This window comes from Mya arenaria, chromosome 8 (genome assembly GCF_026914265.1).
Source record: "Mya arenaria isolate MELC-2E11 chromosome 8, ASM2691426v1".
NCBI classification, from domain to species: domain Eukaryota; kingdom Metazoa; phylum Mollusca; class Bivalvia; order Myida; family Myidae; genus Mya; species Mya arenaria.
This window is the reverse complement of record NC_069129.1, coordinates 38142824-38170697: the sequence shown is the minus strand read 5'-3', so window position 1 is coordinate 38170697 and position 27874 is coordinate 38142824. Positions and strand designations below refer to the sequence as shown.

Here is a 27874-nt window from a genome sequence, read left to right as displayed (position 1 = left end):
ATAATAAAAGGACGGGTCAACTTTATGAGCGTCATAAATTCTGTATTTCTTACCTGCCTTAATCTTACACTGCGTCCAGTTGATAAATAAGTGCTAAACTAGCGTATCTTAACGCTACTATTGCACTGAGAGAAGAAATCGATAGAGACCGTCGTTACCCTGATAAGCTCCAAAGTTGGCAATGATTATTTATCATAAACGGCAAGAACTGTCACTGGAACATGGAAAATGCCACAGAATTGTCCATGTCATAGTGATATTGATTAGTGTGACCTTGACCTTTTAGGTTAGATCACAAATGCAATGTGCAAAATACTGATGTACATTTTTGTGAACTTTGCTCAAGATTTGAATAAAATTGAGCTTAAGTTGAGACACAATAGTAACATATATGTATGGACATACATACGGATTGACAGTGCAAGAACTATAAGCCCCCCCCCCCTATCAGGGCGATAAAAAAACAACAAATATAAAGTTGAAATAATATGATCTTCTGTAACAAAAGTTTAAAATCTGTTTGACAATGAATTCAAAAATTAACCTAAGCTTCATCTTTCATTTTCAGGTGTGTCTGACATTTTCTGCTGTTGTGGGATTTTCATTTTAAATCCATAGAAAATTTTGTGATATCTCGGCTGCATAAATGCGTCTCTAGTCAATTCAAATTCTTCAGCTCTCACACGCACATGCTCAAGAGGAGATTTACCAATTACACGAGGTTGCGTTATTTTCAGCACAGTTACCTCGTCAGGTTTAAATTCAATATACCTTTTATACAAGCCATCTTTCAATATAACTGCACAGAATGCATCTTTTCTAGAATTGTAATACATTCTCAGTAAATTAGTCTGAAACATTAGTATGTGAAGAAATCCAAACAAAATCCCTAAACCTGCAAACACAGTTACTGTTATTACTGGATCAAATTCAACAACTTTTTTGACATTCTCTGCAAGATCATCTTCACCTCTGTTCTTGGCAAGATCACCTTCATCTCTGTCCTTGGCAAAATCATCTTTAATTCCAAGCTTTTTTTCAGCTGCCTCCTTATAACTGATAAAGATTGTATGCACAAAGAAAACCAGGCACAAACATGATGCAAGGCAGATGTTCCAAAGAAATGCTTGAACAACAATAGAGTCTGCATTCTTGTTTGCAAACACTAGTTTAAATCCACTGAGAACTTTGTCTTCTTGCAATGCAGGTATGACGATCTTATAAGATAATTTTCTTGTGGTTAAACATTTTGTATGAGCAGAAATGCTGTTGCTTCCGGAGTACACTCCCTTTATCAGACAATGGTATCTCTGGTAACACTGCAATAAATAAAAAATAAATATATTTTTAAATGTATGATAACAATCGAATTAAAAAACAAGAAAACATCATACTCTAACATTAAAGATGCATTCTTACTCCCAAATATGATTTTACCACAATTAATATTGTTTTAATATTCCATAAAAGATGAATAAATGTCGATAACAATATGGTTCATGTGAAGGATACCGAGTTTAAATTGAAGGAAATGAGCATAAAACATGGTATTTCTACTTAAGAGACTGTAGTAGAACACAGTAAATATTTAAGCATTAAATATATTTTTGATATTTCTGCTATTAAATACACGGTTACAATCTTGTTATCAGTAATTAATATATTCCATAAATGCATCATTTAGTAAGTAGTTGAAGGTTTATCAGTCAAAATTGATGTTAGTTATACATGTGTATGTATAATGTATTGGATTTGAAGAGTGTCACTTTAAAGTAAAATCAAAAATAATGATACAATTACTATACAGTAAATTTTGTAGGGATTAACAGGGCTGCTATAAAGGAAGTTTAGAAGTATATTATTTCCTACAATTGGGTTAAAACTTCCAAAAATTGAGTCCTTGGAAGAACAACAAGCAAATTCGTTGAATTGATATCCCCCGCCTGATTGGGCTAAGTCAAGGGATTGAAAGGGATGGAAATCAATTGTTGGTGAAATATATATATGAGTTTGAGTTTGATTGCAACTGTTTGAAATAAAAAAAAATAATGTATATAATGTAGCATTTAGAATTGAAATAAACCTAGTTTATAACTCCATGTTACCCAGTTCCAAACTTATCTAAGATTTTATCAAGGCAAACATTCTGATCAAGTTTCATGAAGATTGGTCCAGATATTGCAAAAATATAGCCTCTAGAGTGTCCACATTTTTTTTTTTAAAGATTTGACCCAGTGACCTCATTTTTGACCCCACATGACCTACTAGTTTCAAACTAAACCAAGATTTCATCGAGGCAAACATTCTGATTATGTTTCGTGGAAATTAGAGCAAATGTATTGCCCCTCAGATTTCTGTAAGATATGACCTATTGACCTAGTTTTTGACCCCATGTGACCAATTTTAAAACCCTTAAAAGATTTCATTAAGGCAAAAATTCTGACCAAATTTGAACATAACTGACTATTCAATACCAATGTTTGGTTAGGGACACAATCTTTCAAAGATTTCACCTACTGACCTGGTTTCTGACCCCATGGAACCCAGTTTCGAACTATTCAACAACAATAAAGGAAAACAGTCTGATTGAGTTTCATGAATATTAGATTGCCTTTAGTGTGTTCCCAATATTTTTTCTAAGATTTGACCTATTGACCTTGTTTTTTACCCATATGACCCACTTTTAAAACGCAGTCGAAATTTAACCCAAGAGAAAATTCTGACCATGCTTGAACAAAATCCAACCAATCACCAGCATAAAATAGTTTTTGACAAGATTTTTGAAAGATTTGACCTAGTGACCTAATTTATTATCACATGTGACCCAGTTTAAAACATGCTCAAGAGTTCATCAAGGAAAACATTCTGATCAAATTTCATGAATATTAGACAATACATAATGCCTCTAATGTGTTTTAAAGATTTTTCTAAGATTTGACCGAGTGACCTAGTTTATGACCCCATGTGCCCCACTTTTACAAGCAGTCCATATTTCATCAAGGGGTACATCATGACCAAGTTTGAAAATAATCCGACCAATCATTTCCATTCCGGACAAAAAAGATTTGACCTAATGACCTAATTTTCGATCATGTGACCCAGTTTTAAATAAGACCAAGATTTCATCAAGGAAAAATTTTTGAATAAGTTTTATGAAAATTAGACCATGTATAATGCCTCTAGTATGTTTCAAAGATTTTTCTAAGATTTGACCAAGTGACCTAGTTACTAACCTCATGTGACCCACTTTTTTAAGTGGTCAATATTTCATTAAGGGCTACATCATGACCAATTTTGAACATAACTTGACCAATCATTATTATGATATGGTTCCGGACAATATTTTTCTAAGATTTGACCTAGTGACCTAATTTTCGATCATATGTGACCCAGTTTTATTGACGACCAAGAGTTCATCAAGGAAAACATTCTGATTAAGTTTCATGAATATTTGTCCATGTATAAAGCCTCTAGTGTGTTCCAAAGATTTTTCTAAGATTTGACCAAGTGACTTTTGACCCCATGTGACCCTCTTTAACAAGTGGTCGAGATCTGATCAAGGGGAACATTCTGACAAGTTTGAAAATTTTCTGATCAATACCTACCAAGATATGGTACCGGATGGACAGAATGATGGACGGACAACGCCAAAACAATATCCCCCTCCTGAAACCTTCAATTTAGCGGGGGATAAAAACTTTAATGATTTTGGGGGAAACTTTCCAAGGTGAAAGTCAAAGTTCAAAACATCACAACCTAGTGAAATGTTACTTTTAGGTCTATGTTTACGTTACAACTAGTATTGAAGTAAAATGATTCATTTGAATATAAATTGGCAAGTTATAGTTGCAAATTAATAACATAATTGAAAATTTCTAAGTGTTGTAGCACCCTCAACTTTCACATTTCAGAAAAAATCTTTCAATGGCAAGGAAGCTCTAAATCTTGATATTAAAACCCTGACATGAATTCTCTAATATCTTACTTGTATTATGTATGAATTTATATTTTCCAAATAAATGTCTGACAAATGTTTCATACTTATGATGACAGGATAAGCCATTTTTAAATATTTAAAGTGATTACAAACATGGTTTAATTGAAACTTCCATAACATTATATGAATTATATATCAATTATATGATGCTTTGTCTAAGAAAGGCAGTGAACAATTGTGTGAAGTATGAAGTCCATTAAATAAATGGTATTGGAGATCTGAGTTAAAACCCAAAGTTGCCCTAAAACTTCAACCAAACTTTCTAAGTTGATCAAGGGCCATAATTCGTATTTAGAATGATATAAAATTATGAAATGTAATTTTGCAATGTCACCATGGATGAAATATTAATACAGTTTGGGGCCAAAGTTTAGTCCCATACATAAATGTAAAATTATAGGGTTTTTTTTTTTTTGAAATTCCTTATTCCTGTTTTAAACAATAATAATAAAGATTTTTTTGTATAGAGGAATGGGAGTATTCATATAGTCACCTGTTCATGTCAATATTGCTATTTGTTTGCAATACAGTACACATGGTTGAAATAAAAAAATACTGTCAGTCTAGGTCAAAAGGTCACAATCAAGGTCATCTAAGAAAAGCATTGATATTTTGTTTTAAAACTGTACATATGATTAAGATTTCATTGTTGTATCTTCAAAAATAAGAAAGTAGTTCAAGGTCTTCTAATATCAAGATTAATATTTGTTTGCAAAACTGTACACATGGTCTTTTCTTTCATTCGACATTGCTGTAGCTTCTAAAATAAGAATGTAGGTCCAAATGTCACAGTCAAGGTCATCCAATGACAAGATTGATATTTGTTTGCTACACTGTACTCATGGTCCAAATTCCATTGCTGCAGCTTCAAAAATTAACAAAGTAGGTCAAAATATCACAGTCAATGTCATCCAAGGACAACATTGATATCTGTTTACAAAACTGTACATGGTCCAAATTTTATTGCTGTAGCTTCAAAAATAACAAAGTACAGGTCAAATGGTCACAGTCAAGGTCATCCAAGGGAAACATTGATATTTGTTTTAGAAACTGTAAGCATAATTGGTATTTGAAAAGGTCACAGTCAAGGTCATCCAAGCACAACAAAGATATTTGTTTTCAAAATTGTGCATAAGGTCCAAATTTCTTGCTGTACCTTCAAAAAGAGAGTGAAGGTCAAAATGGGGTGAGGCCAGCTTTGACCCCAGGGGCATATTTTGAACAATCTTAGTAAAGGCTCACTAAATGATGCTACAATAAATTATTAAAGGTCTGGGCCTAGCGGTCTCAGACAAGATAATTTTCAAAAGTAAGTTTACAGTGAACCTTGGTGGCCAGTTTTTGACCCCAGGGGTATAATTTGACTTTCACAAGCAATTGTATACAGATGACACACGAACGAAGAACAGTGCACCATCTCAAAGCTCTTCTTGCCTTTGACCAATAGAGCTTAAAATCAACCAACCCTTTTAAACTGACAGGACTTGATACAGTTGCCTACACACTGACAGACTTGATACAGTTGCCTGCACACTGACAGGATATGCTACAGTTGCCTACACACTGACAGGACTTGATACAGTTGCATGCACACTGACAGACTTGATACAGTTGCCTGCACACTGACAGGACTTGATACAGTTGCCTGCACACCGACAGACTTGATACAGTTGCATGCACACTGACATACTTGATATAGTAGCCTGCACACTGACCAACTTGATACAGTTGCCTGCACACTGACAGGACTTGATACAGTTGCCTGCACACTGACAGGACTTGATACAGTTGCCTGCACACTGACAGGACTTGATACAGTTGCCTGCACACTGACAGGACTTGATACAGTTGCCTGCACACTGACATACTTGATACAGTTGCCTGCACACTGACAGACTAGATACAGTTGCCTGCACAGTGATCAGACAACAATATTTTGCAAAGTTTACTCTATCTCAACAATTTGAAAATTGATTAAAGTATAAAAATTAGTTGTTCTAATATAATTGTATTTAAGACGGTAAAGTCAAATTCTTAAGAATCAACATCTTTATAGAATTTAAAAACCTTTTATCAGCTATTCAAAATAAATAAGAACCAAGACACTTAAGAATTACAAAAAAATATTTCAGTTACTCTTCCTCCAACATACACAGCATTTTAAGTCTTCCTCAATTATACATGCATTGAATCCATGTTTATGTACTTTAAGAAACATTGTAACCCCCTGGGTGGGGCCAGTTTTGACCCCTGTGCCAAAACTTGATAGAGAGCCACTATATGTTGATACACACAAAATATCAAGGGTCTAGGCCTCATGCTTTTGACAAGATGCTCTTTTAAGCAAACATTACAATAATTGCAAATTCTATAAGCAATTAAACAAAACTTACTGCACATAGGATGCAGAATGATGTTTTATTTAGTGTGCATATGATTTTCAGCTTATGGACAAGAAAACATATACTTTAACAATCACAGCAACACAATGAGATCCCAATTTTAAAGAAATAATGCCACCTTTCATTAATTCATTAATTCATTCTATCAATCATTCATATATATTCATTAATTCATTCATTTATTCAATTTATTCATTGAAAAACTTGACATTTCTCAAGGCAAAATAAATAAAAAGTGAGCAGCTTTCATAAAGAATAGAGCCTTTTCCCTTAATGCATTAAAAAACACAACCTTAATACAGTATAAATGTTTTAAAAACCCTAATTTATTGCTTATTTTAATAGCCAGCCTGGTTGCTGTAGCCACAGAGGAATTTTCAAGGACAAGAACCAGTGCTGGTAAAACTGTGGTCTCTGTGGTTTTCCATACCGGCTCTCGGCAAGGATTTTCAAGAAAGGAATACCATCTCCAAGTAAGAAGAAATTCTAAGCATGTCTGGTTTGAATGCTTGCAAAATGCATCTGGGTACTCAATAAGATGAGGTTTACCTTTGAGTTGTTAAAAACTGATTGCAAAATGTCCAAAAGACTATATATTCTATTAAATTTGTCCTGAAAATCTTTGAATTCATGAACTTTTCTGCATATTTATCACATTTATGACTATATTAAAGGTTGTGTATGCCTCAAATGAGTGTTTACAGGCCTTTTTCAAACTTTAACAGTAGTGGCAGATAGTTTTATTTGTGTAAAACATTGCTTTTGTGTCTTGCTTGCAGATCATGATGTGCCAATAAGCTCCAGTTAGCTGCGGCCTTTTCCCCAGGCGGTAGTCCTGCAATCTGAATCCAGGAGATGCAGCTCTGAATCCAATATTTCAGAAGAATGAAGATGTTAGTCAACTCTGTAGTGTTTGTTTGTGTGTAAATGATTCCAATGAGTGAGATTTATAGCAAATCAGGTGTAAATAAGCATCTTATAGACAATAGTGAAGTGCTGTACTCTGAATTTAATGCCAAATCTAGCCTTCAAAACAGATTCTTAAAGTAAATTTTTTTTAAAAATGGGCATAATAATGCTATCTCTGCATTTTCTACATCATGTAGCCACCTCATACATGAAAACACTAGCAGTTGTCATGAATCTTTAAGTTTTGGTGTGTTTTTTGCCATTTCCTTTGTTGCGCCATTTGTCCCGGAAGCCAACAATTTGGCATATAGTGTTGTTTAGACTGTCTATTAACACATTATCACTAAATTTCTTGTGTTAAACTGAACAGTTCTGTTACCTTTGTATATAAGTGGACCAGAAAAGCAAAATTTTGACAAGTTGAGGCATTTCAGTTGGGCTCTATGTCATTTTTTATATAAAACACTAAGCCGATGAAGTGGAAAAACCTTATTTTGCTTAGAAAAAATCTTAAAAGAGTAGGCAGGCCAGTTTTGTGGTGCTGTTCTATAGACACCATTAAAAGCTACAAGGAAAACTTTACTTGGTCAAATTATTCCAATGCATAAGGAAATAATGGCTCTTCAAAGGTTTGCGGCTTAACATTTGAGGAAAATGGCTGTTTCTGCTTTTTATGAAAATACCACAGGTGCTAATACTTGTCTCATTCATTTAGTGTTTGATATATCATTGCCAAACTTTCAGTATGTGTTGCATATAGCCTGAAGCTGAACTATAGGAGTTTTGAAGTCTGTTTCTGAAAAAATGTTGCTTAAATAGGCTCAAGACCACAGTTATCTGCCCCCCGTTGACCAAGATCCGGATGTGAATACAGAAACAAAGAGTGCTTGTGTTCAAGTATCAATATTTTATTAAAATTGAATGAAAAAGAAGCAAAAAATGTTCTTTTTGCAGAGAACTTGACTGAAGTTGACACTCTATTGCAGAAATTGATAGTTTTCAATGTAAATATTGGAAAAATCATAGCTTGTGGAAGTCTGAAAATTAGTTGTTTGTAGCCGATTGACTCCCTGGCGGAAGGGTTATGTATTTGAACTCAATTTTGACAGTCGGGTCAATGGTTAACATGGTGTTTTCTTGTGATTATATTTTGTGTCTTGAATTGTTCTAGAGATGCCATGTCCTTGTTTTTCAATTGGGGTGTGTATAAATTCAAAAGCCAGGTTAGTGTCTATATGAAACATATAGTAAAAATAACTGTGGTCTCACGCCTTTTAACAGCTATCGCCGAAAAAGATGATGATGAGCAATAGGGCAGCTTGTTCTGCAGTCGATTTCTTAAACGTTAATCTATTCGCCATGTAAAAACATGCACATCAAAAGAATGCATTGCTAATGAAGGTAACCACAATCAGCTGTTTGCACCAAGATATCAGAATCTAATGTTGTCTATTCTAAGTAGTTATATCATGGCTAGAAATTTTCAAATACACAATATGCAACATAACCAATCCCCAATTCAAAACAAGTATTTATCTGTAAATTGTGAAAATGTATCTGAGATACATTAGTTTGCATGCAATGGTTTTTTTTATCGAATTCTTACCTCGTCGTCGCCTATGATTCATAGTATGAACAATGTGAACTGATAAATTTCATTTATTTGGATGTTTTTATGTTGTTCTATTTTATGTGTACTCTAGAAAATGGAAGACAAAAAATGTCTGGCATTTTTATCCATATCCAATGTAAACATCTCCCTAGACTCTACTTACTTTAGTGATGTAATGCACCAGTCAATTGTAAACCCCCCAATCCCCCCTCCACCCCTGTCCGGGGGTATACAGAGGAAAGCGGGGGAAATGGGCGGTGTTTTTACCTTTTCAGGTGGCCCCGTGTTAATGCACTGATTTTATCTTCGCGTCAAAATTAGCGGGGAATGGTCCTTACCTAGGTAATCTGCGGACCGGCTGTTTGACTGGTGCATCCGCAGATCAGTATGTGTTACACTGTCACACATCTCTTTTCCTTTCACATATAAGCAATATTGCTGGAGTCTAGGAAGGTTTTAATGACTTGGGCTGCAGATGGGATGGGGAAAGTAATCATTTATATTAGTCCTTATTTATAAATAGACACCCCCATGAGCTTTCTGCCATGAGTATTTTTATGAATTTTGGTATTTGCAGACTTGTGTGTTGATACCCACTGCCATTAATTCAGTGGTGAATGCAGTGCAGCAATTTTAAGCTTAGCCATTGGTCCAATATTTTTTTACACTATCAGAAGGTGTGAAAGTAGTTAATCAGAAGTGGCCAAATGATAAAAAAGATTCCTGAATGCTTTTGTGGCTATTATCAAAATTAGACTTTTGAATGAAAACACAGATTTCTTACATATAATGATGAAGCGACATCTAAAAATTTCACTTTCACCTGTTTTGCTTTTTTCTCATTTTGGTGGCGGAGTGAATGTTTCCAGGGCCTGTAATACCTGCTAAAATGGAAAGCTTTGCATGTAATAATTTCACCCCATTTTTATACCCTGTCTGTTTCATATACAGGTACTTGTTGTTGTTTTAGTAATGTTTTACAGATTATTGGTTGAGTGTTTGCTTTGGGTGTGAAAGGTTGCGGGTTCAATACACAGCCAAGTCAAATTAATTTTATGTTTTCTTTTCCATCTATAGTTAGATCACATTTTATGTAGCCATCAAGACAAGATTGTTAAGTCTGGTACTCTTCCAATAGGTCTCAGTGATCATTTGCCTGTATTTTGTACGCGTAAAACACAGAAAGGGACATATACTATGCATAAGAATGTTGTTATAAGATCTTTGAAACATTACAGTGTAGATAATTTTATTCATAAACTTAAACTTTGCGATTGGTCAAACATGTTTATTGCAAAAAATGTAGAAGATTCATGGCTATTTTTTAATAGAAACATTTCTGTCAGTTTTGAACACTGTTGCTCCTGTTAAGGAGGTCAGACTGAAACAAAGAAGTGAACCATTGTTAGATTCTAACATTCTGGAACTCATCAGTCAAAGAGATGCTTTCTTATTTCAAATTCAAAAAATAAAAACAGAAGGAGATGTTAGATAAATATCGTTTTTACAGAAACCTTGTTCAGAAAGAAGTCATTAAGGTCAAATCAGAGTATATATGTCAAACAAGCTGGAAGAAAATAAAAATGATCCAAAAAAAGCTGTGGTCAGATTTAAAAAATCTTGGATATAGTAGTAAAAAATAAATCTTCTCCAAATACTGTTTTGAACATTGATGATGAAAATTGTTTTGAACCATATAAGATTGCAAATCATTTTAATACTTTTTTTACTACCGTAGCCTCAACTTTAGTAAAAATCAAAAGTGCTGAAAGCACTGATGGACTAGGGCTTAATTTAGGGGAATGTTGACAACCATGTTCTATGTTGAAAACATCGGCTCACATCACAAGGGGTCACTGTTTAATGGGCTAGCTTAAACTTTTGACTTAAATTGCTTGCAAGCTGCAAAGGAAGTTTGAAAAATCTCGTTAAGTGTGTGTAGAGTGAGGGGGGGCGGGGTGTGGGGCTAAAGCGTTAAATCAGATAAAGTCATAGTTCTTTTGAATTTCTCAAAGTCGTTTAATCAGACTTGTACAAATTAATTTACGTGTTTGGCGTATGTTAACCAAAGTATACATACTTCTTTAATTTGATCAAATCTTTTATATCAAAGGTCTGTTATTTGCAGTTTCAGAGAAGATTTTCAATGATGTAATTATATACTATATAGAAAACCTGTCACCTCTTTTTCAGGGGAGCTTTAAACCACAGGGCCATACTTTGAACAATCTTTGTAAAAGACATCTACATTGTACACGTATGTCAGACTGCATGCACAATGCTATTATAAGTAGTTTTTATTTGAAAAGTGAAGAATTATTTTCTCCCTCTTAATTAGTGCTTGGTATTCAATTAATATAAAATGTTACCATGATAACTTAGTGCTGTTGATAAATATTAGGCACTGCCTTCTGTCTCATGCTATTCTTATTACTGCTGCAGACTTTTGTACAAAGCAAGTTGAGTAGACTAAGAATCTTAGTCTTAGTCTGTCAGCAGTTCATCACACTGCTTGTGAGAATGGCATACCAAACATAATCATATTCTTTATTATATACCCATCATCAATCCACATGCAATACATATCACAAAATACTTTAACCCGTATTCCGCTCCAGTGCAATACGGACATATACCACTCTTGTGACGTCACGTCATAACAAGTACATGTATGTTGCGCAATATTAAATTGATGTCATTAAACCAATGAGAGCATCCTTAAAATGTAATTTATTATGCAAAGATGTGGCTTCTAAGTGATCTAATCAGTAATGTATATAATAATAGGATTATTAGTACTGCGTTTTGATCCGGATATGGCGGAATGTCATATTCGATTCTGGTAGTTTTTTTGTAGATTTTGATTTTACTCGGCTTGTGCCTTGTGAAAACCGAATCTCCAAAAATCTACTTGAGTAGAATACAACCTCCTGGATCAAAACGCAGTACTTATAACCCTATTATGTACAAAACCTGTTACCCCATGGACAGAGCATCTTTAACCCACAGGGCCATTGTAACTTTGAACAATCATTGTATGCAGTACTTATAACCCTTTTATGTACAAAACCTGTTACCCCATGGATAGAGCATCTTTAACCCACAGGGCCATTGTAACTTTGAACAATCATTGTAAAAGACATGTCAGACTACATACAAGATGCTAAGGAAGTAGTTTGGAAAAATGAGAATTATTTTCTCCGTCTTAATTTGTATGCATTAGATAACTCAATAAATGCAGCAGTTGACCATTCTTGTATTGTCCTCTGTCACTGTCCTGATAGCTCCCTATCTCAATAGTTGCAAAAGGTTGTAGGTTCATGATTCCCTGGTCCAATATGTCATACAGAAAGAAGATGTTAAATGTAGAATCAAGAAGCTTTCTTTTCAGGCAATTCGAATTGAATAGTACTGTAACATCTGGAGTGCTAGAATTTGTTGTATTCGTAGGCAACATGTATCAGGTGTTGCAGTACATTTGGCAAATACTTTTCACCCGTTCTTGTAAATTTAAAAAAGCTTTCATTTTGCAAAAGTAGTTCATATAACTATAATAAGGTTGCTAAATCAGAGTTTCAATAATTCTGAAAACTAGATGTGCCTTTAATTGCAGCAATTTGAACTCCGACTCATAATGTCAATTAAGCTGGTTAAGCAATACTGCCGTTCCTTGGTATGGGGATTGCTTTATTTACTTGAATAAACAAACATTTCTTGCGTTGGATAGTACAATGTATCTTTGATTTGGATTGTAAAGTATAACTTACATAAATAAATATATATTCTTAACTTTTAATATGTAATTAGACAATTAGTTAATTTTTCATCTGCGCACCAAAACCCTGAATCTGAATACACAAGCTAATGCATCAGTCAGTTGTAACCATGCCCCCCCCCCCGGTCCCGGAATAGCGGGGACTTTTATTTTCGGTCCAGCCAACCCTAGCTAGATTCCCCGCCCTGCGGAGATAATCTGGTGGTTAAGTCCCCACCAAATGCACCCGCACCCAAGGGACATTAGGTTAAGCCCCATCCACACTGTATTTTACGGGAAGACCCGGCACTGCGGGGCCTACTGAAAGGTAAAAACATGGCCCATTTCGACGGCTATCCCCGGTATACCCCCGGATGTGGGAGCATTGGTTTCAATTGACTGGTGCATAATGATCCTTGTGATTTAATCTCATGCTAAGACGATTTCTGTTCTAACATTGCCAGGTTAGTTATTCTTAAGCATAAAAAAGCCTGGACAGTATTTGAGAAAGACTGTTGTGAGGTTAAATCTTCATTACTTCACTATTCCACAACATTGGTTGATAATGGAACTTTATTGAATATTTTGATTTTAATTTTGTTCCCTAAACGCCACAAGTCAACTGATTAATACAAATTAATTCAATTCTATCTCCACAATATTCGGCACTGCATTGTTAAATAAAACTCAAAAGTTACACTTGTAAATTATATAACCAAATACCTTTCCCTTAAATATTTCACAAATTTATATTGATATATCAACAACAATGCATCACCATACTGCATCTCTGACTGATTATTGATTTTCATTCTTGGCTAGAAAACAAAAAGTGAGCACAAAGCGTCTTCAGAAAAAGAACTTGTAAAGTATGCACCAGTCAATTGTAACCACGCCCCCCCCCCCCGCAGGGAACAGCAGGTACTTTGACTTTCGGTCCAGCCAGTCCCCGGTAAAATCCCTGCCCTGCGGGATCGAACTGGTGGTAAAATCCTGTGAATAACCCCGTACCCTGGGGATCTAAGGTTAGAGCAATTCCCTGATATAATTTGCAGGAAGACAAAACCACCGCAATCTCCCGGCATTGCGAGGACATTAGTTCTGGCTTCCATAACTTTAATGTTGATATTTATTTTTTTATGTTTACAACACATTGAACAAGTCCAAAAAGGTAATATATAATGTGTTCGCTGAAGTTCTTTAGCTACGAGGACACCTGAAAGGTTAAAACACAGCCCTTCCCCCGGTATATCCCCAAGGGACCGTGGTAACAATTGACTGGTGCATTATACGAGAGGAAATCAAAATTGAGCATGCAAGATTGTTTTACCTACGGCGATGGTTTATCACAATGTCATTGAACAAAATGTACTTGCACTGAGAGTGGCTCCAAGACTTTTCTATGCACATAGGTTAACAATCATCTTATTCATAAGCCAGAATGCTGTGCACATATACATACATTTGGCTTCATTTAGAATGAAACTTCATAAATAAGTATGCGCATATTTGATATTTTTTTTATCTCCATTTTGCAAAATTGAAATCACATGATTTTATCAAACGAACTTGTATTGCTTGAAAATTTACGTGTCAAATTAAAAATGCTACTCAAAGGTAAGATGAAAATAAATCCGTTTGATGGTGGTAATCATTCAAAGGCAGCTTTATTGATAAATTTCTTCAATAAAACACGTATAAAATTCACATCATCAGCATCCGGAAGTAGTGGTAACATACATGTCTGAATCATTCGGCCGCTCTGATCAGAGTAAATGAGGTCAATACAGTAGACTGGTACCCTGATTAACTTTTCCTAAAAAATATAAAGTTATACAGGTACCCGGCATATGGGTTTTAGTTAACATTAATAGTATTTGAACAATAAATACCAAAAATCATGTTGTGTTTGAAAAAGTGCTTAGTGCCATGCAATGATTAGTTAAAAAATAAACTTTGTATCGAAAAGAAAATATCACGGAAACATGCAAATTATGTCGAAAAAAAGAACAGTGACCGACTTTGGATTTTTTTTTATTAACAATGGATATCGTTTTTGTAAATAAATACCAACATTCTATACAAAGGATATTAACAATACTTTTTGTAAACAAACTTTCCAAGTTGTTTTCTACTTAGACCGCACACTTTAGTCGCTTTACGTATGAATTCACAAGACATTTCGAATGCGAGATGGACATCGCGGTTATCTGATATCGGTTTCTTTTCGGATAAAAGAGAAAGAGGGTACCAGTCTATCAATACAGAGCATTGAACGGGAAAAATTTGATGCGTACTTTTCCAATATGTTCATATTCTTATTGGAATATATAATCGGACCGTATGCAAGAACATTCATGTAGTTAACCCGATTAACTCACTCGCTACGTATGAATTTCTTGTGTTTCATTAAAAGAACATACGGTTAGCTTGAATTGTTAGGAGAACTATTTTTATTGGATTTTTTCATTGTAATCAGTTCTGGTACTACTTTGATTATTCAAATTCGCTAACGGCAATCCAATCAAAATACAGCGTATGAATACATTACGTCAGTGAACCCCCAGATGAGGCTTGAGAATGCAGATATCGTGAGTATCGCTATGAACTAGGCCACAAGTGCCCTAGTCCAAAAACTACCTTTGCCCTTCCATTTGTTTAACTATGAGTGATCTGACTGTTTTAAACGATTTTATAAAGATAGAAATCCTGACTCTGTTAAATTTAACTTTCACACTCTTAGTGAAGAATACATTTACAAGGAACTATGTAAACTAAATTGTTCAAAAAGCACAGGGTTAGATAACATTCCTGCAAGATTTTTAAAAGATGCTGCACCATTTTTAAAGATACCAGTAACATTTCTGATAAACAGCTCTATCACAAGTAACATTGTACCATCCCAGCAAACATTTTATATCGGCCCGACGTCGGGCCGATATGGAACTTTTCATCGGCCCGACGTCGGCATTTACATCGGGCCGTTGTCGGATGTGCAACACGGCTCGACATCGGCCCGATGTCGGCATATTTTTAATAGCCGACATTTAGCCAGCATGATGCCGATATCCTTCCTATTTCATATCCTTCCTATTTCGTCCCTATTCTTATACAGATGGATTGTCATGCTCAATGACAACAGAACAAGATAGTTAAAACACAAGATTTTGTCCTGGTTTATCTTCTGAGAGAAAAAAATAATAATGCAGAGAAAATCAACCGTAAACCTATAAAATTTTATTATTATTATCATTGCTATATAAATATTTAAACAATTGAATTATCACAGAATGTGGATAATACCCCTGAACAGTTTATCAAAATCAAGTTAAAATACAAACAAGAGATGTTTGTCAAACATTATGCCCCCCCTGAGCGCCATGTTGTCAGGATTATATGGACAATTGAATGAAATATGCATGGACCGAAATGACAGCTGATTTGTTGCTGTTTTAAGATTATGACCATTAAAGTGTGAGGATAAAGTGTGTTATGACCGTCATGACCTTTGACTCTATGAACTCAAAATCCAGAGTCATCAGCTGGTCACCAGAAACCTAAATATCAAGTTTGAGGGCCATTGGTGCAGGCATTGTCAAGTTATCACAAGACAAGTTTTTTTCGTTCAAGGTCACTGTGACCTTGACCTTTGACCCGATGACCACTTAAATCATAAGGGTTCATCTACAAGTCAGATGCAACTCCAAGTTAAGTTTGAAGGCCATGGGTTCAGGCATTGTTGAGTTATCACTCGGACAACCTTTTACCATTCAAGATCACTGTGACCTTGACCTTTGGCTCTTATGAACCCTAAATCAATAAGGGTGATCTACTGGTCAGGCTTAACATCCATGTCAAGTTTAATGATCATAGGTTCAGGCATTGTTGAGATATCAGTGGGGGAAGATTTGTTAACTCTTTTGCGTTAAAGGTTACTGTGACATTGACCTTGGCCTGATGACCCCCAAAGTCGATTGGGGTCATCTACTGAGCAGGCCCAACCTTCATGTCAAGTTTGATGACCATAGGTCCAAGAATTGTCGAGTTTGCTTTCAAGGTCACTGTGACCTTGACCTTTGACACCTAAAATCAATAGGGGTCATCTACTGGTCAGGCCCAACATCCATGTCAAGTTTGAGGGCCATCGGTGCAGGCATTGTTGAGTTAACACTTGGACAACCTTTTATCATTCAAGGTCACTGTGACCTTGACCTTTGGCCCAATGAACCCTAAAATTAATAGGGACAATCTTCTGGCCGGGCTCAACCTCCAAATCAAGTTTGAGGGCCATGGGTGCAGCCATTGTCAAGTTATCACTCGGATAACCTTTTACCATTCCAGGTCACTGTGACCTTGACCTTTGGCCCAATGACCCCCAAAAACAATAGGGGTCATCTCCTGGTCAGGCCCAACCTCCATGTCAAGTTTGAGGGCCATGGGTGCAGGCATTGGTTGAGTTATCACTCGGACAAGCTTTAAAATTATTTTACCATTAAAGGTCACTGTGACCTTGACCTTTGACCCGATGACCCCCAAAATCAATAGGGGTCATCTACTGGTCAGGCCCAACCTTCATGTGAAGTTTGATGACCATACGTCTAGGAATTGTTGAGTTATCACTCGGACAAGCTTTGGTCTACCGACGGACCGACATGCCTGTGCAAAGCAATATACCCCTCTTCTTCGAAGGGGGGCATAAAAATGCCATAATACACACAGGCTGTTACTGTATAAATAAACAAACAAACAAAATAAGACTTGAAATAAAAGTTATTTCATTGAACAATATTTAAGGTTACACTACTGCATTAAACATTAAGGGTTTTTAACATAATATTGTTTTGTTTTTTCATCCTGGTGTATTTGCGTCTGCCTCATTTCCCTCCCACCATCTCTGTCCGATGCTGTCTTCAACCACGCGGCATTTTTCGCTTGCACCTCTGTTGTGAGAAACGACGGAATTTCGCGACACCCTCTGGAATAATTGCATGTACTGTTAATAAATAGGCGAGATAGGTCTTTTCCAGGATATGGGTATTTACATAATTAATTTTCAAGGAAGTTGGTATTCTTAATTTTAATTGGTTTTTTGTTGAATGTTTTTTTGTTGTGTTGTTTGTATAAAATTTGCCTACATCCCTTCGCATATTTCTGGAGGGATTATATATTGAACTGTGCTTGAAACAAAGGTTAATAGGGGTATATACCTGTAGAGATGGTGCAACTGTTTGGGGATCTTATAGTAACTGTTGTGATGCCTGCAGAACAGTCCTGCCATCGCCACTGTCACCTTTGAATGCCTTGGTGGTGTTATCACTGACATTTATTCATCCTCATCTGATTAAACACGCTTCCTCTGAAATGCATCACATTTTGTTACAGTTACAAATGCATTAGTTGGTTATCCTGATCATTCTCCCCATTAGGTACATTTAAAGGTTGGTATAGTCAACCTGCTTTTCTTAAGTGTGAAATAGTCAAATACCCTAAATCACCTGCTTTTTATCAGTACTTTTGATCTTAATTCATTAACAGATGTATCATAAATTAACTTCCTTCACAAAAAATATACATATGCATCCTGACACACTGATTGCAACTAACAAATTATGAATATGAACACGTTCAATATAAATGGTAATGCACTAGTCAATCGTATCCACGGCCCCCCAGATCCGGGGGTATACCGAGGATAGCCGGGGAAAAGGGCCGGGTGACTGCGGTGGTTTTGACATAGCGCCAAATTTAGCGGTGATTGGGCTTTATATAGAGTCTCTGGGGTGTGGGGGCATTTGACCGGGGTTTAACCATCAGTTCGTCACAGCAGGGCGGGGATTTTACCCGGGGTTGGCTGGACCGAAAGTCAAAGTCCCAGCTATTCCCTAGACCTGGGGGGTGGGGGGGGCGTGGTTACAATTGACTGGTGCATTACAATTGGGACGTAAAGACATACCTCCCCTATGATTGCCTTTATTCCTCTATTTCAGTGTCTCGATTTGCAGTTATCCGCTCTCTGCAACTTTGATCGATCTTTCCACAATATACGATACTGTAAATTACAATGTCTCATTTATGATTCATAATTGATAACAAAATGTTATATTTAAATTTGTCTACAATGGAAGCAGATAAATTAATCGTTCAAACCCAACCAAATCATCAATGTAATACTTTGCTTTTGTTTGCACATGCTACCTAAATGTAGATTTTAATCAAACTCATAAAACAACATTTTTTAGAGAACTAGTCACGAAAATATGTTACACGAATTCCTTTTCAACATATTTACTCGAAATAAAAGTATTCATATCACTTTTGAGAATAAAACAATAGATTAAGAGAATAGTACTATAATAATTCCTTATATTCATACGTTCAACAACGATTCAAAGATTACTTACCATTGATAAATACCAAAAGTATGATTTGACTTGCATCATCTTTTTGAAATGGCACAAATACCGCAGTGAATATAAAACAAAATAATTTCGTAGATAAAAATCAAATAAACATGAACTGAATCTATTAATTACAGAATTAATTAAAAATAACCATATAAACTTAAATTGGTTTTATTATTTAATGATAATGAATTTAAATTTTTATTAATCGCCAGGGGAATGAACTGCTAGTGAAAGTTGCAGCATATGCATTGCTCTCCCTTGAAGCAATACCGAGTATACATCGGGCCAATATCGGACCGATATCGCGATATTTATAAAATGTTTTTTGTTCATAAAAAAACAAAAGCTATTGTTTATGTTATAATGTTTAAACATTCGAATTAAAATCATATAGTATTATTACAAATACAATGTTTCAGTCAATATGCCCATATCGGGCCGATGTCGGGCCGATATCGGCAAACACTGGCCGATATGCCGATATTCAGCCGACATCGGTCCGATATGGTCATGTTTGCTGGGATCTGAACTCAAAAATGCTAAAGTTAAACCATTGTTTAAGAAAAACAACAGATCTGATGTTTCAAACTATCGACCTGTAAGCATACTAGGTATAGTTTTAAAAATCTTAGAAAGAGTTGTATACAACCAACTAGAATCTATTCTTGTTAAACAAGGATTATTATACGAACTTCAGAGTGGTTTTAGATGTAACTATTCAACTGACTCCTGCCTAATTCATTTGACTGACCATATAAAACAACAAAATTTCAAAGGTCTATATACAGGGATGATTATGAGGCGTTTGATACTGTAGATCATACAATTCTATGTCAGAAGTTAAAAGAAATTGGTGTGGATTCAATTGAGTGGTTTCAATCATATTTATCTGGATGTAAACAAGTTGTCAATGTAAATAATACTACGTCTGAATTCATGAACATCTCTTGTGGCGTTCCTCAAGGAAGCATACTTGGACCGTTGCTGTTTTTATGCTATGTCAATGATATGAGTATAAGCATAAATTAAAAATGTAAATTAATATTATATGCAGGTGATAGTGCTATCCTTTTCTCACACAAAGATCCTTCTGATATTAGTAATGTACTCGGCAAGGAACTTGAAAACTGTAGTTGACAACAAACTGTCTTTGCATCTTGGAAAAACAGAATGTATTTTATTTGGGTCTAAAAGGAAACTAACAAAAGTTGATAGCTTCAATGTAAACTGCAATGGTCATATCATAAAACCTAAAAAATCTGTTAAATATCTTGGAATTATAATGGACAATGATCTCAGTGCTGCATCTATTGTTAATAATATTGTCAATAAAGTTAATTCTAGGTTAAATTTTTTATATAGACAAAGTCGTTTTTTAGATATGAATCTAAGAAAAATGTTATGTAACTCCTTAATACAATGTCATTTTGACTACCGGTATGCATCGCCATCTTGGTACAGTGGTATATCTAAACAATTCAAGAATAGATTACAGGTCACTCAGAACAAAGTTGTCAGATTCATTTATGGCTATGATTGTAGAACTTCCCTGAAAGCCTCAGCTTTCAGTGATATTGGATGGCTTAATATAGAAAGTTTTGGGCAGGTTGGGATTTTCACTTAAAACTCCAAAACCATTCATTCAATTGACTAAATACTTAACACAGTTGTTCAGAGCCATCACATAATGAGGTTAGATAACTCCATATTATCTTTTATACAAATTATGGCCCCTAATTGACTATGGAACTTAGGTTAAAGTTTTAGGGCAGGTTGGGATATTTATTAATAACTTCTATACCCTTCATTCAATTGACTTAATACTTCACACAATTGTTCAGGACCATCACCCAATGAGGTTACATAACTCCATATCCTTAATACAAGTTATGGCCCCTGACTGACTTAGGTTAAAGTTTTAGGCAAGTAAAAGTTAAGATAACTTTATGAAATATTTGGTTTGTTAATATACATATATATAAATACACGAATAAATCTATCTATCTATACTTAAGTATTTTGGATGGCCTTGTTTATTCATAAATAAAAGAGAAGAAGAAATATATAATATTATAAAGGGGTTCTTAGAAGCTTTTAATGTTGTATGAAGTTGTAATCAGGACATTGTAGTTATATATACTGTGAAATGATTTATATTCGTTGGCATGAAATTTCGTGGTTTGCCGAAAAATTACAATTTCGTGGATACTTGATATTTGTGGTTATTCATTTTTGAAAAAAAGAATTCAAAACTGCGATCGTCCTAGGTCGTCTGCATTATCTCCACGTGTTGGCCTGTCATTTCCGTCTTCTACGTCACTCGGTTTATAACACTCGCTAAAGTGGTAGGACATGCAAATTAGTGCATATACCCATGTCAATTATTGATTTAATTTGAAATTAAGGTCACAAAAAAGATGTACTCTGATTAAGATTTTTGCTAACTGTGAAAACACAGAGAATGTCCGGATATTTGAGTAAACAATCCCAAAAGAAAGCTTGTTTCCAAATTCAATCATTTTGAATATCATCTCATTTCATTTCAATTCAATATTTATTCAGACGTTTTTGTTTAATAAGTATAGTGAACGCATTGTTCTGTACATCGTCACGTTGGATGCTCAGTAACCTCCTATGTAATCAATTAATTATTTCATTAAAGAAAAAAATCGAGAACCGACACTCATCACTTGCATTTTGTAAACCTTGAGATTTTTATGAACAGCACAAGTTTAGGCACGTGCTTCTGTCATTTGGTTCATAAAAACACATTTAAATGATTTGGTTTATTATTTGTTAAAGGCAGGTAAAAGGGGAGGGCTATTGCCAACAGAAAATTGGACCTACAATGGCCAGCCTATTGACGTCGTGAATGATTTTAATTTTTTAGTAACTGTTTTTAATTACACTGGTAATTATTCTTTAAACCAGGAACTGGCAAAGCTTTAACATTAAATGTGTTATTGTGTAAATGTAAGGAGTACGATCTGAAACCAAAGATTTTTTGTCAACTATTTGATGCTTTTGTTGCCCCCGTTTTGAATTATTCTTCCGAAATTTGGGGATTTACTAAGTCTTAGGAAATTGAAAGAATGCAAGACATTAAAGTTTTGTAAACGTTTGTTAAACGTTAGAAAAAATACATGTACAGCAAGTGTGTATGGGGAGCTTGGTAGATATCCTCTTTATGAACATAGATATGTTAGAATTATACAAAAGTGGTTAAAGGTTACAAATAGCGATAACATTATAATAAGAAGTGTATATAAGTATGCATTATCTGACTGTAATAATAGAAAAATTAACTGGGTATCAAATGTTAAAAAGGTTTTGGCCAGTATGGTTTTGCATACGTATTATATAATCCTAATATGATAAATGAAAAGTTATTTTTATCTGAATTTAAAACAAGAATAATTGATTGTTTTAAGCAAGAATGGTATAGATCCACTGATAGCCCAGTTTTATTTTTGTATAAGGAATTTAAGACTACTTTTGTGTATGAAGATTACTTGGATTTATTACCTAAAAGTTTACGACTATTTTTCTGTAGACTTATACTTTCTGCACACCCGTTAAGGATCCAAACGGTTAGATATATTCGTAATCGTATACAACGTGAAGAAAGATATTGTTTATGCTGTAACTCAAGAGATATAGAAGAAGAAAACTATAAGAAAGAAATACATAAAACCATATTATTATTTATGTCCGTCTTTTTTTAAGATCATTGAACTGTTAAACACAAGAAATAAACAAGAACTTATAAAATTATCTTTATTTGTCAAACAAGCTCTGAGTATTAGAAGATCAACTTTTAATATTGATTTACAATTATAATTGTTTTGTTCATCTTCACCTGATTTGAATATATATTTTTAGCTCGACTATTCGAAGAAAAGGTGGGCTATACTACTCGCCCCAGCGTCGGCGTCGGCGTCCGGTTAAAGTTTTAGGGCAAGTTGGGATTTTCACTTATAAGTCCAATACCCTACATTCAGTTGACTTAATATTTCACGCAGTTGTTCAGGGCCATCACATGATGAGGTTAGATAACTCCATAGTGTTCTTTACACAGATTATGGCCCCTGATTGACTATGGAACTTAGGTTAAAGTTTTAGAGCAAGTTGGAATATTTATTAATAACTTCTATATTCTTTGTTCAATTGACTTAATACTTCACACAGTTGTTCAGGACCATCACACAATGAGGTTACATAACTCCATATTACCCTAAATACAAGTAATGGCCCCTGATTGACTTAGGTTAAAGTTTAAGAGCAGGTTAAAGTTTTAGGGCGAGTTGGGATTTTCACTTAAAACTCCAATACCATTCATTCAATTGACTTAATACTTCACACAGTTGTTCAGAGCCATCACATAATGAGGTTAGATAACTCCATATTATCTTTTATACAAATTATGGCCCCTGATTGACTATGGAACATAGGTAAAAGTTTAAGGGCAAGTTGGAATATTGTTTAACAACTTCTATATCCTTCGTCCAATTGACTTAATACTTCACACAGTTGTTCAGGGCCATCACACAATGAGGTTACACAACTCCATATTATCCTAAATACAAGTTATGGCCCTTGATTGACTAAGGTTAAAGTTTTAGGCAAGTAAAAGTTAGGGGCAAGTTGGGATTTTAATAAAAAAAAACTTCTATACTGTTCATTAAATGCACTTAATAAAATTCAAAATTATTTACGACCATCTTACAACAAGAAACATAACTCCGTTTTAAGCCTAAATACAAATTATGGCCCTTGATTTTTTTCTTTTTTTTTAATTTCCTTTGAAAGGCGTATTTGTATATTCTTAACCACATTTTCATAATGGGAAATCAAGTTATTTGAATGACTTGCGTCATTGTTTGGGCGGGCTTGTGGGAGGGCATCATCAAAGTCACCTTATGTATCGAATAATTTTAGTTAGGTTTGACATAAAGAGACCAAACTTGGTATTATTACATCGTTATTGTATTCTAAGTCAAAGCGGCGTAGTCGAGCGCGCTGTCTTACGACGGCTCTTGTTTTTTGTTGTTGTGAAATTAGCAATAGGTTTAAAAACACTAAATTTTATTATCTATCGGAGATCGAAAAAAACGGGCGGCGGAAAAAATAAAAATAAAGTTAGGAATTTGAATCTTTTCTTATTTGGGTTTTACAATATTTAGGTACGGCGCTCCCGTAAAACAAAAAATCAAAAAAAATCTGGCCTTAGGTATAGTATGACAAAAAGTACAACATTCAACATCTCCACATATTTGATGATCCATCTATTAAACATTAAAAAAGTGAATTGCCAGATTGATCTGCAGTTTTATCAACATCGACAGACTATCAGATTTAACTCAATGATTTTTTTCAGAGAAACTTACATTTTAGATCTATTTATGTCAGGGGAGGTACTTTTGGGGCTGCAAAAAAATACTTTTAAGTTGGCTTGTTTGGGATATTTTTTCCATTTGTGTTTGTAAAACTTCCAATTGTGAGATATGTTTATTAAGTAAAATGGTCTGAGATAGATGTCGTTAAGAGTGCTTGATTGATTAAATTGCAGATGCGGAACTAATCATGAAGAGCTGATGTGTACGATTAAAAAGGTTTCATAGTATTACCAGTACTACTGTACCCTATTGGGGTAGCATTGAATCAGGAACTGTCGAAGTGGCTGTGACCAGTGTTGCAATAAATAATTATGTTGTAAAATTTAAACAATTGTTTACATCATAATTTCTTGTGCGAGCCTTCTGTTTTTTGGAGGAAAATTGATTTAAAGGGGATTTTTTTCTAAGAAAAAAAGGGAATAACATGCCTCCTCGGAGAGGGGGAGACACTGAATATTGTCTTCTGTAATATAAGGGGGAAAAACCTGGTCCTGAATAATTGAATAATTAACCGAGACTTACCTTCATAGATGGGAAGGTGAAGGTTGATTGTAATTTCATCTTCTGCAATCCCCAAAAGAGCTCATCACGAGGGATAACGCAGCTACCGCAGCCGGTAATAGCAGGTTTTTAGGAGTGCCAATAATTTTTTTCGAAAATTATAATTCAAACGTGTGGGAATAGAAATGGGTTGGGCGTGATGAGCTCTTTTGGGGATTGCAGAAGATGAAATTACAATCAAACTTCACCTTCCCATCTACGAAGGTAAGTCTCGGTTAATTATTCGATTTCATCTCTTGCGTATCCCCTAAAAGAGCCCCTCACGAGTTTTTAGAGTTTTTTCGACAATTGTTTTGCGATGAAGAAAAAGTAAATAAAAAAAAATTTGGAACAGTTTTAATTTTATTTTATAATACCATATTTGTTCTCATTTTACTGACTAAGAACAGCTGATTGGAACTTAACCGAAACATGTTCCTTTATCTCCTTAGAATAAAACTTTGCAAAAGTTTTCGCATTAGACCAGCCGGCCGTTTCCAAAGATTCCTTCATATTGTATCTTAGACGTGGAAGCTGACCTGATACTATGTGTTTTAAACATATTGTCAACACCGGCACTTTGTAAAATTTGTTTAATCCAGCGATTGATTGTAGCACGTGCTGCTGCATTGTGTGGTTTTACTGTTGTTATTATCAAACAGTCACTATTGCGCAGCGGTTCCGTTCTTTCAATATATTGAAGCAGTGTGTCCACGATACAAATGCTCTTTGGTGTGAATTCTTTTAAAACAATTTGTTTTAAATGTTTGCCCGGCTTAGATTGCTTTAACAGTTCGCCTGGCCGAATTGTTACGACTGTTTTATCTGTATTGAATGAAATGTCTTGTAATTAAGTTACATGAAGTGTTTTCGACCTAACATTATTGTTGCATCATTTAATCGATTACCAGTTATTTGCAAATATTTAGGTCCTGAGTGAGAATTGTTTATATTTATATGTTAAATCTGCGTTAGGAAGTCTGGATTTTTTTCACTAAACGTTTTTTTCCTTATATATCCAATATGGCTGTCACTGTTTCTGCTTCCGCTGGGTTGGCTATTTCTCGGCCACCGGCCAAATGTTAGGTCGAAAGTTGGCTGTTTTCTGGCCGTTTCTTGGCTAAATATGGGCCGCTCTGTTTAGTCATCGGCCAGAAAATGACCCGGCCAATTTTCAGCCATTTTATGGCCAAATCCATGGAAATTGCTGGGAGATGGCATTCTTGTTTAAGTTTTCATTGAGAGTAGCCGCATTTTTAGTTTTCTATAATTATTTTAATAACTTTGGATTTTTGGCGAAATGTTTGATAATTTTACAAAGATTAAAAATGATTAACATTTATGCTGCGGCTGTCATTTTATTTTCTACGAATTTGGAATATTTTGGCATTTATTCTTGTTAAGAAACACATAACTTAGATTGTATTTAACTTAAGAAATTTTGGACTTTTTGAAAGTATGGACACTACAAATATATTTGAAGAAGTTGTAATTTTTAAAATGATGCCCTCTAACAGCTGTGGTGCAACACTATTATACAACAGACAGTATGGAGTACAAAACAAGTGTGCACAACTTCAAAACATGCATTGTATAAAAAAATTATAAAAAAAAAGAAAAAATATGGAAAATCCATCTTATTTTTATTCTTTTTTCTTGACGCTCATTTTTCGACATCTTTTTCTTATTTTTATTCCCTCCTCCTGGTGCTTATTTTTTGAAAAAAATTATCGTAAAAAAAAACAAAAAAACTCTGGCCTTGAGAGTTTAAGGAATCAGCTATCACTTCACTGTGTTGTCTTGGCTGCAAATTGTCTGATACTAATTCACCGACCATGTCATTGTTACAGTTAGCAAAAGAGCTTTTTTGTTTCCTTCTACACAGGGAATATTTATCCGCCAGGAACTAGCGATCCAGGAACTTTTATATCAACTGATTATAGCTGTCTGATAAAACAAAAGCTGTCTATCCAACAGTGATTCAAATAATACTAGTTGTCCATCACACATTCTGTCCAACAAGCAGTCCAAACAACACTGGTGGTCCAACCAACACTTCCGGTCCAACCATTAATAGTAACTGTTGTTCAACCAACACGTATGGTCCATCCAATTTAGCGGTCCAGTAAGCAATAGATGCCCAACCAACAATAGAGTTTCAACAGGCACTAGCTTACATCATGTTGCTACCAATCTAGCAGCCCAACCGATTGTAGTGATGTACTTCATTGAAAGTGATGGTCTTAGGAGATAACATCAGCATATTTGAATCATATCTGTAAAGAAAGGAATGGAACATTGAAAGTATTTTTTTCATATAAAAAAATAAGTTACTCTCAGACTTATTTATAGATGGGTTTAAAGACAATCCGGACCCCGATTTAATTCCAGGCCTGGGTGTATGTGACTAGTCCGGTGGCCATCATAACGTTTAAACATAACTAACTAGTAACAAATCATTCAGAAGCTGAGAACAGTACAAAGGTGACAGCATAACATAATTACTCTTTCTAAGATATGATTTATATAATTGTATTATGTTCATTCATAAGACTATTACATAGTTATACTGTACCTGGTAATGTACATACAGATTCCTCATTATAGATTATCACTGTCAGATAGTAAAACAGCCTAATGTATTATTTGTGTTAATTTGTAAAACAAATGTTTTAGAATAGATAATATTTTTTTGTTATTAATAATACTCATATTCTCAATAAGAATAGTAACCGCAGTCTTTTCTGAACCATCTACCCCACCCACCAGAACTAAACTGTACTTTATAGCTCATGACATTCAAATTATATCACAAAAATGTAATATAAACTCATTTAAATGACAAATCTAATAAAAATAA

General features: G+C 34.7%; 1 protein-coding gene and 1 long non-coding RNA gene across 2 annotated transcripts; both read right to left on the bottom strand.

Annotated features, from left to right (window-relative positions):
* Nucleotides 1–475: 475 nt before the first annotated feature.
* LOC128244169 (uncharacterized) lies at nucleotides 476–15686 on the bottom strand. The gene is made up of 2 exons (XM_052962186.1): nucleotides 15573–15686; nucleotides 476–1319 (listed from the first exon to the last, which is right to left on the bottom strand). The coding sequence occupies exons 1-2, from the start codon at nucleotides 15684–15686 to the stop codon at nucleotides 552–554; spliced, it is 882 nt and encodes a 293-aa protein (XP_052818146.1). The 3' UTR covers nucleotides 476–551.
* Nucleotides 15687–15891: 205 nt separating this feature from the next.
* On the bottom strand, nucleotides 15892–19130 carry LOC128243752 (uncharacterized). Its single transcript, XR_008262892.1, has 4 exons — nucleotides 19076–19130; nucleotides 18628–18723; nucleotides 17882–18030; nucleotides 15892–17649 (listed from the first exon to the last, which is right to left on the bottom strand). It is a non-coding gene; the product is annotated as an uncharacterized LOC128243752 (long non-coding RNA).
* Nucleotides 19131–27874: the final 8744 nt, after the last annotated feature.